The sequence below is a fragment of the Pelmatolapia mariae genome, linkage group LG14, assembly GCF_036321145.2.
Source record: "Pelmatolapia mariae isolate MD_Pm_ZW linkage group LG14, Pm_UMD_F_2, whole genome shotgun sequence".
In the NCBI taxonomy this organism is placed as follows: domain Eukaryota; kingdom Metazoa; phylum Chordata; class Actinopteri; order Cichliformes; family Cichlidae; genus Pelmatolapia; species Pelmatolapia mariae.
The window spans coordinates 25,418,441-25,432,609 of NC_086239.1; the positions used below are offsets into that span (position 1 = coordinate 25,418,441).

General features: G+C 40.3%; 1 protein-coding gene and 1 pseudogene across 1 annotated transcript; both read right to left on the bottom strand.

Annotated features, from left to right (window-relative positions):
• Positions 1 to 377: 377 nt before the first annotated feature.
• Positions 378 to 4,978, bottom strand: LOC134641610 (extracellular calcium-sensing receptor-like). Its single transcript, XM_063494095.1, has 12 exons — positions 4,792 to 4,978; positions 4,517 to 4,632; positions 4,275 to 4,427; positions 3,956 to 4,160; positions 3,529 to 3,711; positions 3,254 to 3,447; positions 2,947 to 3,077; positions 2,707 to 2,803; positions 1,830 to 1,953; positions 1,206 to 1,678; positions 1,046 to 1,126; positions 378 to 734 (listed from the first exon to the last, which is right to left on the bottom strand). Exons 1-12 carry the CDS (start codon positions 4,976 to 4,978, stop codon positions 378 to 380), a joined length of 2,301 nt encoding a protein of 766 aa, XP_063350165.1.
• A 6,280-nt stretch (positions 4,979 to 11,258) lies between these two features.
• LOC134640613 (putative nuclease HARBI1) lies at positions 11,259 to 12,755 on the bottom strand (annotated as a pseudogene).
• Between the last annotated feature and the right edge of the window lie 1,414 nt (positions 12,756 to 14,169).

The following is a 14,169-nucleotide window of genomic DNA, read 5'->3' on the forward strand; positions in this document are numbered from 1 at the left end:
TTTAGAGAAGTAAATGGTTCCTGTGTTTGAAAGACTTCAATAACTTTTAAAATAGTTAAAGAAAAATGTATGTGCAGTATCAACACCAGTTGTGAGTTCATAATACAATAACTAAATTAGACAATTAACCTGGTTCCAAATGTTTGTTTTTTTTTCAAAAAATGCTTCTCTATGGTGGCTTAACCCCCTGTTCAGATTGTCTAACATTTAGACAATGCTCCCTAAAAGACAGAGTACATGCTGAAATCAAGGTTACGTTGGAAAATAAAAGCTTTTAACAATAATGTAATGCTCATATGGCATTTAAATTTTTTTCAGTTTAAAATATGATAACTGTATTAATTGTTTACTCTCACAAACACTGAGAACATAAATGTTCATCTTTGATATTTCCCAGTCATGCCTTTCTTAATATTCCTCTCAGGGTGCAGTAAAATAATGTAACATTTGGGAATAAAAATACAAAGTAACAATCCAAAACTGGATGCTAAGATAGCAAATATTTCCACTGCCACAGAAAATTTCCCAGGAGAGCTGACATAAGCTGGAATGAAAGAAATCCACACAGCCCAGAAAATCAGCATGCTGAAGGTGATGAACTTTGCTTCGTTGAATGTGTCCGGTAGCTTTCGTCCAAAGAATGCCAGGAGAAGACAGACAAAGGCCAGTAGGCCAATGTAACCAAGGAGCAGGTAGAACCCAGGAGGCCATGGCTCTTTACACTCCACAACAATCTAAAGATGTTAAACAAGTATAAAAATAGGGATATTTTTCATGAATACTTTTTATTTGTCTCTTTCCACATATATAAATATAGATACAGACATGGATATTTCCATCTTTTTTGATGGTTCATGGCAACATCAACTAAATCAAGAAAATAAATTACAAGACTAAGGATTTCAAACAAGAATGAATACACTGAGATTTTGTATCATTATGTTTGGTTCCTCTATGTTACTGTGTGTTACTGACTTTTGTGATGGCTGATGGCAATATGAAAACATAAATTACAAAATTCAGATTTTCAGTTCTTCATACTCACTTTTCCAGTTGAAGCTTGGTAGTTTGGGTTCCTGAATGGAAAGGGAGGTGCTCCCAACACCCAGCCAGAACAGAGACAAATCTGAGGGGAGGATAGGATGATAGAAGAATACCAGAAACACACAAACTGATCTTTAAATGACAGTGACTGTTCCTCCTACCTGAGGAGCTGTCGCACAGATGATCAGAATCCTCTGCTGAGATGTTCCAAACAGCTTCCGACCCCTGGAACCAGGTACATTAGTCCGGAAAGCCAGGAGGACCACAATGGTCTTAACAAGGAGGCAGGACAAACACAGGACAAAGCTGATCCCAAATGCTGCCTGGCGGAGCCTACATGTCCACCAAGACGGCTGACCAATGAACACCAGAGAACACAGGAAACAGAGCTTGAGTGACAGGAGAAGCAAGAAACTTATTTCTGAGTTGTTGGCCTTGACGATGGGTGTAAAGCGGAAACTGTGAAAGACAATGGTGATGATGGTGGTCAGTAAGAATCCCAACAGGGTGAGTGCAACCAGGATGATTCCCATGGTGTCATAGAAAGAGAGGAATTCTTCTAATCCTGCAACACATTTCACTTTTTCTTTGTCTGACCAGAAGTACTCATGGCATTTTGTGCACTCAGTGGAACCTTTGGGAACAAATAAAACAGATATATGATCACGTTTTCATGATTTTTCCACTATGCAACATTTCTGTTACTTTAATGACCTTCTTGATTGCACTACATAATGCTAAAGGAGGATGTTGTTTGTTTGTGTGTTTGAACTTATATAGGCTACCAGTCTGGTTGCTGATCTCTCCATCTGCACAGGGCAAACAATCAAAGCAGCATTTGGGCTCTCCTTGGCGTGTGGCCTGCCTGCTGCCAGGGGGACATGGAGAACTACATTGAGATACAGGAACCTGAACAAGGAACACAGAAAGGTTTAATAATGGGCACTGATATGCAGTTTCTAACAAACTGACATGCTGTATCAAAGACCTTTCACTATTTAAAGTAGAAAAAAAAACAAATGAAGAAATGCATATTGTTTTTGTTTTTTTGTTTTCTTTTGTCTGTTTTGTCCTTAAGAGTTGACATAATGAAATATCTTGATGTATGCTCAGTCATCCAGGTATGTAAATTCCAAAAAGTTGACATGGATGTAACGTTTTCAGTGGAAGTTTCGTCACTCAGTCTCAGCTGACTGCAGGGTTCCTTACCTTGTAAACAGTACCTTTTGCACAATGACTGAAACTAGCCCACTGAATGAACCACGGGCTGTGAGGTCAGTTACTTGATCATCAATATGTGGTTGTTCACAATTGATCAACAACCACTGATCAAATAATGTCTATCATTGATCAATGGCCATGAATACTATTCGCAGAGTTGGGGAATGGCTGCAATCACAGCATTGTAAAATGGTGAAAGATGTAAGGAAACCTGCAGTCAGGTGGGACTGAAGAAGTCAGTTGGATGAGTGATGAAGCAATTCTCCCACGAAAAACACTATGTCCAGATTAACAGAATCAACTTTGGCATGATTGGAAATCCTAGATTGGATTGGAAACCTCATTATTTCACAAAGTGGAATTATGAGATTGTTGTCCAGAGTAAAAGAAAAATAATTTAAAGGCACAAAAATAAATATTTTGAGGTTAACTATGACGCACCTGAGATTCCTTTTTTGTCCAAACAATAGTGTTTTTCACTATCTTCAACTGCTGTCCTTGTGGAGCTGAACCATCATAGCTTCCGACTTTGATAAAGCTTTGATAAAAAACAGTAAATTATTTCAAAATGCATTCAAACCAAATAATACATGCAATAGAACTGCATCATGAAATAGGAATATTGCATATTTTTGTGATTACTTTCACTGTTCAATTACATGTGGAAGTATTATATTCCACCTGATTTTATCCTTGCTGCTCTCCTGCCAGTTAATAATGTCATAAAGTGGGACTGGCTCTCCATTGGAGTCAAAGTATACTTTCTCATCAAACTGGTTAGTGAAATTCACCATTTTCAGATCTTGAAGAAACTACAAGAAAATATCATTAGAAAATATTTTAAAAACCTACAAAAACACATGAGATCACATTAACACTGCTTCCCTGAGTGAATGTGTTAAATGCAGAGAGGAATTTCCCTACGGGGATCAATAAAGTATAAAGTATACATTATCCTCATGGTATATTTTGTTATAATTTCACTTACCTGACCATTTGCAAATGAGTTGTGCATCTCACATAATCCCTCATTAAGTCCTGTTGAGTCACACTTCAAAAACTTGTGAAGAGCATGAGCAATGGCGTACACAGCTTTATACACATTATAGGAAATTCTAACCTGAGATACATCACTATAACTGCTGTCAGTGTATCGCAGATCCTCTGAACCTGTGCACACGGGTTTTTCCTCCACTCTCCCATTAAATAAACGATCATCTCTGTTCCTGTTGTAGCGAAAACTATATATATCAGTGAAGTTATCTACAATATTTGCTTCATAGTCTTTGGCTCTTTGGCTTTCAAATTCTAGCTTGCAACCAAAATGTTCTTCCCAGAACATATTGAAAAATTCCATTCCTGGTTTGGGAGAGGGTCGGATATTCAAAAGAAACTCTTTAAAGCCTGGGATGTTGACTCCGGGGAAAGAGAACCCCAGTGTTCCCACTAGGAGAGGGTGGAATTCAGGTGAGGCTAGCCGGCTAGAGGTCACCCAAGCTTCACTTGCTATCCACTGTATCCCAGTCACATTCCTCCTAGCAAGCTGGATAATATTATGTAATCATGAAAACGGACACAATTTATGTTTCAGTTTCTATGTCTTATAATACTTTTATAAAATCAAAAATGTGAAAAAAATATGTGAATATAAAGTATTATTTTAAATCACATAATAAATCAACAAACATACTTACTTCTAAAAACAGATCTAGCAGTTCCACTTCTGTAGCAAACACCACCACAACCCGAGCAGTTGAACTCTGCAGCTTGTCTGCTATTTCTTTTATCTCAGCCACTGTGGGTGATGTTGGGATAGTGCGGTGATATGCCACACACCCACCTTCTTTTCTAAATTGAATAGAGAATGCTTGTATGCCATAAAGACTGTAATCATCCTGAAAAAGAAAAAGAAAAAAAATTTTTTTTTATATATATATATATATATATATATATATATATGAAAGATTTATAAGTCATATCGTAGCACTTAAAAAAGGTTTTGATCTCACCGTTGTGCCTAGTGTGCCCACCCAGAACCAACCAAAGTAAGTGACAAGATTTACAAGACCTCTAACTTGAAAGAGATCACTTGGCACAGTTCTCAAGAATGATGGATACAAGCGCTTGTCAGTAAGACAGGTACAAGTGGCAAAATAACTCACCTAGATGGAAAGGGAGTTCATTTTTATCATTGAGAGAAAACACAAATCAAGTATATAACATTAAAAAACAAAGCTGTGTGGTGTATTACCAGTGGTATGTTAAAAGGTCCAAGTGTTTGAGCTACAGCTCTTGTGGGGGAAGAGGATGCAAGACCAATTACAGCAGGCACAGGAGAATAATACAGACATGTGGATGACTGGTTTGCTTTTATCTCTTCTGTTGCATTTACTTTTATGTCATTTACAGCATTTTTAAGACTATTCAGCATTGTGGTATTAGATTTAATACATCTCTTTTTTCGTGTTAGTATTCTTTTCTTTTGTGTTGTTTCACCAGTCTTTAATGCTTCCATGTCACTACCACTGTCAGTTTCTGCTGTTTTTTCTACCACACTGCTGACAGCTTTAGAGTGACCGAGTAAGGACAGAAGAGCCTGCAGGCTGTTATGGATATGGTTACAGCTGTTCATAATCCAGTAGCCTAGTTTAACACCTGGTAACAGACTTGAATTACTGTTAATTTCCTCCACTGCGAATATCATAGCCATCATCCAACGAAAGCCCCGTTGATAAAAGCTTTAAAAATAAAAAATAATTCATTAATTAATTAAAAGTGGAAAAAGTATTTATTTCATCATACAGACATCAACCTCATAGGAACATGGGAATAGTATCAAAATCAGCAGATATTAACAGTACCTTTGCACTCACCGGCTGCAAGGTGTAGTTTGGGGTTTGCTGTTGTAGCTGTACTGTGGATTAGATGCAACATGCAGTGGAAAAAAACCCCCAATGACAACATCCCCATCAGAGTGCAAGGCTAAGAGCTCGCTGCCTCCCAGCTTTACACACTGAGGTAAATTAGAACTAACGTTTCTCACTTCTCTGATCATTAAACCAGGCTGTGTCACAGCATCTCCCTCCACACTCAGTAGTTTTCTTTCACCTACAGTGTGAGAAACATCAGAGTAAACAATACAAACACAAGTAAAGATACAAAAAAGCAGCCAAACACAATTATCAAAAAGGGTGTAATGCATAATCCACTGTAACCCCATAAAAATTATGTATGTGCTGAGAAAAATACTCCTTCAACAGAGTCTGTGACAGGCTCATGAGGCGCATTAAAAACTGCTGTTCTTGTCATTACATCATTTCGTGTGAGTCATCACAAGATGACCCAATCACAGCAAACTGCATGCAACACAGTTCACGTAAACCTTGAGTTATTAAACTGAAACACTGTCATTCTAGAGGTAGCAAAAATAAAATATATCATACATATTAAAACAAAAACACAGGAAATTAATAAGAATGATTCCATTTGTTCTATCCATTTCTCTGAGTCTGAATTGCTTCATCTTACCATAATGATTGTAAGAGCAATTAAAGGCTAGTTTATTGGTAGTGGTAAAATGATTAAAAGAAGAAATATACATGTTTGTTGTTAAGTATTTATGCTTAAGTAGTCGGGGAGTCGGATAAGCTGGAAGCAACACAGTTTTTTGACCGAGTGTTGCCATGTTAATCTGTTTTGAAACAAAAGTACCTGGTCTTGCTCGCATTTCAAATACCTGTTGCTGGACTGACTCCTAAAGGTGGTACAGAAGAGTGAAACAGAGCCAGAGTGCCGCAATTACAATGATCATAGTGTATGAACGTGTATGTATGTATAAAATACCTTCCATAATGGGTGGGCCGTCTGATCCAAACTTTGCATAAACGTGGTTACACATAAAGCAGTTGTTAACATCTATAAGTTAAATATATATATAAATCTCAATTAATCTGATATTCATATATATAATGTTCATTTCATCATCATCATCCGCAAATGTGACCTTATGTTCTCTGTTTGTTTTATTCACATCTCAGCTACAATGTACATTGCTCATCTGTAGCTTAATTTGCATCTGTGAAGTCACCCACTTAGTTAGAGTCAACCATAAATATGGAATGAAGACTATGAAAAAGCACTGCAGCACTGGCAAAAACTGCCTGTAGGCTGAGGTTTTGCTAGTCAATATAATGGTAGCAGTCATAGTAAAGTTAAATAAAAATTTAGAAACTACATATTCACACAACAATAAACAACGCTGCCCACACATGTACTTTTATTCTATTTTCTTGGCAGCAGTGGAGTGAATCCGCGGAATCTCCTGCCATTAAAACAGGTTCCTTGGGTGGCTGTCACCGGCCTGGTGGACCCTGCTGGGATTGCCCTGCTTAACGCTAGGTCGTTAGCAAATAAAACGTTCATACTGAAGGATTTCTTCACTTCTCATAATCTGTATTTCCTCTGTGTGACAGAAACCTGACTGGGTGATGTTGAGTTAAGCTCTTTCTCAGAACTGTTACCGCCAGACTGTTCATATTGTAACTCACAGAGGACTACGGGCCAAGGTGGAGGAGTGGCCGCAGTTTATAAAAATACTTTTCTCTGTCGTCAGCTGTCACCAGAGATGGGCAGTAACGCGTTACTGTAATCCGATTACTTTTTTCAAGTAACGAGTAAAGTAAGGGATTACTATTGCAAAAACGGTAATTAGATTACCGTTACTTTCCCGTAAGCACGCGGCGTTACTGCGTTACTAAAACTGATTTTTTTGCGAGAATGTCTCATGACAATGACGTAAGTGAGTGCGACATTCGTGACAACAGCTGTGTGCAGATCAACAATGGATAATATATCGAGTGCGGGAGAGAGTATGAGCGTGCAGCGTTTAAAGCGTGGAAGTACCGACCTTATTTTGAGTTTGATTCCATAAAAAGTGACAAAAACATTAGTGTCCATTGTGCGTGGGAAGAAAACTTCTGAGTAAGCACCGAGTGCGCTACCACGTAATGGGAAATTCACAGAGAAACTCACGGATTCTTCAACTGACCGCTGCGGCACACCTGCAACAGGGCACACCTCCGCCTACCCCACTCCTGCTGTGCACAGGTGAAAATAGAGCAACAGGACCGCTAGTCTTTGATTTTATTTATTTTCTGCTGTGTTTTACTTGCATCTATTTGAAAGACTGAGTGTAAACACAAAAAAAATATTTTATTTTACGTCCTGGAATGTGCAGAAAATTGGTTTAAATGTTAAACAAATTTCTTCCAGTCAGAGAATGTTGCATATAATTAAATATTTGCTTGATGCATAAAGTTAAAAGATTAAAACTAATAAAACAAGTTTTAAAAAGAGACTTTTCCATTTGATTACATTTTGTATGATGGATTATGCAGAAAAAGTAGAATTGGGCTGAAAGATCTATCGCTTTATCACCTATTCAGGTTGTAAATAGAGTTTTTAAAAAGTAACTAAGTAATTAATTACTTTTTAAAATACGTAATCAGTAAAGTAACGGGATTACTTTTTTGGGGAAGTAATCAATAATTAGTTACTGATTAGTTTTTTCAAGTAACTTGACCAACACTGGCTGTCACCTGTCACTTTCTCCAGTTTTCAACTGAATATGTTTGAGCTTGGTAGCAGTCATCCTGTTCTTTGTGCAGTGATTTCCCATCCACCTAAATATAACAGGAGTTCTTGGCTAAAATATTGCTAAAGTATGACAAGTTTTAATCCTTGGTCTTATGAATATTCATGTGTGTTGTCCTACTAAGCCATTGTCAAAGGACTTTTTAAACCTACTTGATGCTTTTAATGTTTTGCAGTCTGTCGTTGGTCCCACATGTTACCGGCACCAGACCAAGGGGAATCTGGACCGGCAGCAAGCAGCACACAGGCTAGAGAGCACTGCGTAGCCAAATATGAGCAAACTGTGGATTAATAGAGAGGACACCGAAGTTAGCGTCTTGCTCAGGCCGGAGCTCATTTATTTCTCCACATATACACAATACAAATCACACTAGACCATGTATTCTTCCCATAAAATAACAGAGTTCATAAACAAAAATAAAGTTACAAAAAGCATTCTCTCAAAAGCAAAATAAATACAAACTAATTCAAAATGACTTTACATACTCACAACTTAAACAAAACACTCACGGCTAAAGCATAACAACATACCAAAATAACCCATCTCACATTCACACAACCTTTCCCCACATTCGCGCCATATACGCTATTACTTTTAAACATGGCGTCCCCTGAACTCAACACAACATGGCGGCCGACGACTGCAAACGTTGTTTCACCAACGAAAAGCTTTCCCCTTAATACATGTACTCAGTACTGCTTGGATAACACTAAAACAAACACTACAACACATTTTCTGAAGTCGCAGGTTGCCACTGTCATAGCATATACTTATAGTGCTACGTAGCATTATAGCACTATGCCGATGATCCACTAATACTCATTACAACAAAATACCACAAAACAACATCATCACAATCATCTCAAAATATAGCCGAACAGTTGTTACTCAACTTACATGACATTCAGAACCAGTTCGGTAACATAAAAGTTTGTTTGTCAGTACCTGTGGATTAATAGAGAGGACACCGAAGTTAGCGTCTTGCTCAGGCCGGAGCTCATTTATTTCTGAGCTGCGCATGCGCAGAGCCTATAGCTAGAGTCTCTCTGGTAGTTCCACAGCAGTGCAAGAGCACCATCTACTGGCATAATGAAATATAACCATGGTCTGGCAACACATAACATTGTCAAAATAAGTCACAATAATAAACAAAAAATAAGGGGGTAATTGGTTTTCTTACAAAAATAAACATGTAGCTTTTCCAACCTGCTACACACACATAAACATGGACACACTCTGGATCTGGTTTTGTCATATGGTTTGCCTGGCTATAACCTTGTAACCTTGAATGTAAATGCAATAATCAGATTGATGTTCATCCCACACCTGAATTTTTATCAGGATAGTGTCCAAAATCATTATTGCCATCCCTCTGTTCTTGCCATTCTCCAGCCATTTTGCTTGGAACCCCATTGCACATACGGTGAAATTCCTGTCACAGAAGCTACAGTATGTTGAAGAGAACTCAATGATAAAAACTGAAATGCTTGAAGAAGTTTTATTGCTGCTGCTAGTATTGTGTCACTTCTTTAACCTATACTTTTTTGTTACGGTTCAAAGTAGGACTCAAGCACAGGACTCCGGGCTCGGATGCACACAAGAAAGGTTTATTTACAATTCACCAGGTGTATATACAAGAAGGTGCGGGGGGAGTGCTATGTACAGCTGAGTGGGGGAAAAGGGGCTCCAGGGATGTCCAGGGGCCCGTTCTTCGTACCTCGCTTACTACATCCAAGATCAAATGACACATCCAAGATCAAATCATCGCGCTAACCTTGAGCTCGCTAATCCGGTTCTCCGAACACACCTGTTGTTGACGATTAGTACAGCTGGATGAAGTAATCTGAGATCACTGGGTGGCTTAAAAGGGGCTACGCATCGATAGTAGAAACATTGATCGGCAACCCTGTGATTGGTCGGCGAAGATGGCGAAGGAGCGCGCTCAGTATTTCACGGCAGCAGAGCAAGAACTCTTGATTGAGGGATATCAGGAGTTCCAGAGTCTAATTAAAATGCAGGGGAACACTGCAAAGGCTGCAAAAGCAAGGAGAGAGGGCTGGCAGAAAGTTGCTGACAAATTAAACACGTGAGTGATCCATGATATTACATCATATCATGTGATAACATACAATACCACATTATATTATATGACATCATATCCTCTTTCACATTAGAGCCACAACAGGACCCACCAGAACATGGGAACAAGTAAAAGTTAAATACAAGAACATCCTACAGAATGGTAATATCTATCACTCATATTGCATTCAGTCTCTTGAAAAGAGACCCTGAAATAACCTGTTTGTTTGGTCATAACAGCAACCAAGAAAAGGGCAGAGCAACAACAGACAGGTGGTGGTCCTGCACCCCCTCGTCACACCCCGGCAGAGGAGCTGGCCCTAGGGTTGAACGCCACCAGACCCATTGTTGAGGGCATCCCCGGGGGCAGCTCCTCCTTAGACCAGCAGCCGGGGTGCAGTAGTAGCAGCACCTACATAACTGGTAAATGAGCTCATAATTCCATTTGTAAAATGCCAAATATGTGGTCGTTGCCGTAATCACAATGCTGGTTGTACACTGTGGGTGTTTGTGTGTGCAGTCGTACATGACACTCCGTCACTTTTACCTGTTCCCATGCAAGGGGTGACTGAAGCATGCACAGTAAGTTGGGAGATACATACATATACATACACACACACACAATCTGTTGTGTAATGATGTAGACCAATAGGCTGTACCACATCCCTTTGTAACACCATGTTGTTCCCAATGCACAGGACAGTGAAGCAACCCTGTCAGATGACTGTGGTTTGGAGGAACCACATTCCCTGTAAGTGCATGCATAATTTGGCCTGAATGTGTATCTACTTGTGTACTGCCATGTGTTTCTGACTGCAGTATGGTTTGCAGGCCAAGAGGCCGGCAGAGGGGCCTGATACAGAGGTGGGTGGGCAGTCTTGGAATTAATTCTACCTCCTACATGACATGTATTGACTGTCAAATGTTGTCCCTACAATTGGAACACGGTGACATCCGTGTGCTCTATAAGAGAAGTCTCCAGCAGAAAATAGAGTACACTGAGCTGAAGAAACAGAAGCTTCTCGGTGACATCGAACTCCAAGCCCTAATGAGGCAAAAAGTACAACTGGAAATCGAGTTGCTACAGAAGGAACTACAGAGTTAGTAACAATACACTTTCATACAGAGCACTATTGGTAACCTTGCGTGGCACAGTATATGTCATTTTCTTTTCCAGGCAAATGATGGCTGCCTTCTGGTGGACGAGACGGCACGGAAATGCCCAAATAAATATCACAGGATAATATGTTTGGTCAAGTGTTTAATATGCGAAATTGTGTTGCACAATTCTGTCCCGTGCAGCTCTGCCACTGGGTTGGTCCAGGTGCACTGGCTGGAGGTCATCAACAGGCTGCACCTCCACCACAGGGGTCCTCTCCTTTCTAATGGTGGCAATGTTGTGCAGTACAGCACATGCAACAATAATATCACATGCCCTGTCAGGTGCAACCCTCAGACCTTTCAGACACTGAAATCTCTCCTTTAATTGCCCAAAGGTCATTTCAATGCGTGCCCTTGTCCTGGCTAAAGCTGCATTGTAGCAGGTCTGTGGCCCAGGGTTGGGGTCAGGGAACGGTGTCAGGAAGTACTGCCTGCATGCATAACCCCTGTCCCCAAGAAGAATCCCATCGTAGGCCCCTGTGTAATGGAGAAATGCTGTTATGTTAGGCCCAAGATAAGTATGACATATCGAAATACGTCCCTTTTACTTACCACGCTCAAATAATGTGCATAACCCTGACTCTCTGAAGATTCTTGAGTCATGCACTGATCCTGGCCATTTAGCTTCCACATTGGTGATGTGGCACATGGAGTCACACACCATCTAAGGCAGGGGTGCCCAATCCCAGTCCTCGAGAGCTACTGTCCTGCAGCTTTTAGATGCATCCCTACTCCAACACAGCTGAATCAAATGGTTTGATTGCCTCTTCAGCATGCCATCAAGTTTGGCAAATGCCTGATAACAAGCCATTCATTTGATTCAGGTGTGTCGGAACAAGGATCCATCTAAAAGCTGCAGGACGGTAGCTCTCGAGGACTGGGATTGGGCACCCCTGATCTAAGGGATGTCAGTATATGTGAACACACTCCATTCCATTACATATTACCGTCTGGAATATTAGTATTACTCACCTGCACATTTATACTGTGGACCCCCTTTCGGTTGACAAAAATCCCCTTCATTGGGGCCTGGGGGGGCCTTGATTGCAATGTGTGTGCAGTCTATGGCACCAATCACATTGGGGAAGCCTGCGGACAATCGCGCTACAGTTACAGACATAGGTCATGATTGCATCACATTCATTATCGATTTTCATGTACCTGCAATGGCGAAAAAGCCCTGTTTGACAACCTGTGGTCTCACGTGGCTTGGGAAAACCACAAACACACCCAGGAATTGCTTGAGTGCCAGGTATACTTTGCGAATGGCACGGCAGACAGCACTTTTGCCAATGTTCTCTGCGTCTCCAACAGCGTACAGAAACGTGCCACTCGCAAAGAAACGCAAGGCAATGCACACAGTTTGTGCAGTTGTTAACGCCCGACTACGGCGAGTGGAACTCTTAACATAGGGATCCAACAAGGTGGTTAAGTAAATAATACCCTCACGGGAAAAGCGATACCTCTCTATGAGCACACTGTCGCGCTGAGCTAAGGGATCCTGTCTATCCCGCAATGTCCGCTGTATTCTGAAAACTCTCCTTATCACTCTTGCACCTTCCGCAATGGGTTGCTCGCGTATAAACGGACAGGACATGGCTGCGACAGACTTCCCAAATCCACCTTCGCTTTTATAGCCGTGGTCTCATCTTGATTGCACGTAGTAATTTACTTATACTACCCTAAAATATGAATTACATCTGACATGATCTACTACATGACATAGAATGGTTAAGAGTACATTTCCCTTTTTTTCGGAAATGACCTGTATGTATCTGTATGAAATCAATAAAAGCATCAAATGCTGCATTATATTTAGTTACATTGATAATATTTATTTATGGTAAAACAGTGGCGAAATATCGCTGTTGCTTTCATATAACTGCAGCGGACATACCTGAGTGGCCGCGATCTAATCCTGTTTACATAAAGTAAACCTGCTCCCGAGCAGATAATCCACACACACGATCACAGGCTCTCACTCAAACACTCACCACTCGGGAATCACACGGGGAGAAATCTAGGGAGCTCTGCAGACAGGGTGACGTGATTAGATACAATGCACCAAGAACACACTTAGCTGAACTTGCTGTAGCTTGGCTATCACTAGCGCGTGGTCGACAACGATCCAACGACGAACAGCAGTCACCTCCTTAAATACTGATCATCTTGATGAGACCCAGGTGTCTCATTTCCCGAAGGCGTGGACCAAGGGCATGAACCCACAGTGAGTTCCGCCCCGGCGAGAGAGAAGGGGAGAGAAAGAGTGGAAGAGAGAGAGAGAAACAGATAGAAAGTGCCGATCAGCGTGCAGCTGATCCGCCAGGCCGTGACACTTTTTAAAACATATCTTCATCTTGCATTCCAAATAAACTGCCATGAGTGCACCTGTGATTGGGAGAAAAATCTCACTCTCAGCACAAGTTCTTAAATCCTTTCAGTGCTTCCTCTGTGCAGAAATACAGTAGCTGCCATCGTATTAAGCATAAAAAAAAAAAACCCAGCATGCTTTATTTCACATTAAATATTGGCAAGAGTAAGTTGCATATGTCAAACGTTAGTAAATATTGCCCTCCCTATATTTTAGGTCTCGAGAAAGAAACTCCCAGAAATGTGTTTGTGAGATGGTCAGTTGTAAAAATCTCAGAGTTCCTACCTCTTTTCAATGTGCTCTCTTTTTCAGTAGCCAGAGTAGCTTTTTTTTTTTCCTTTTACACCAAAACTCAGTTTGTATTGGTGCAAAACATCAGTGAATCTGTCTCTTAGTTTCCAACTTTACAATTCCTGAGGCCCTCAGAACCAGATCTGGTCTGGTCCATTGCTGACTCTATGGCTTTTTCATTGAGGTGATGTTTTCTATACAGTGCGGTGTTCATATGTATAATTGATATAGTTTTAGTCTTCCTGTCTCTGTTTTTAATTATTTCTCTTTTCATCATTTCCTGTTTGATTGTGATATTTTGGTTTCATGTATCTTGGTTGTTGCTGTCTTTGTCTTATCTCCACTTTAT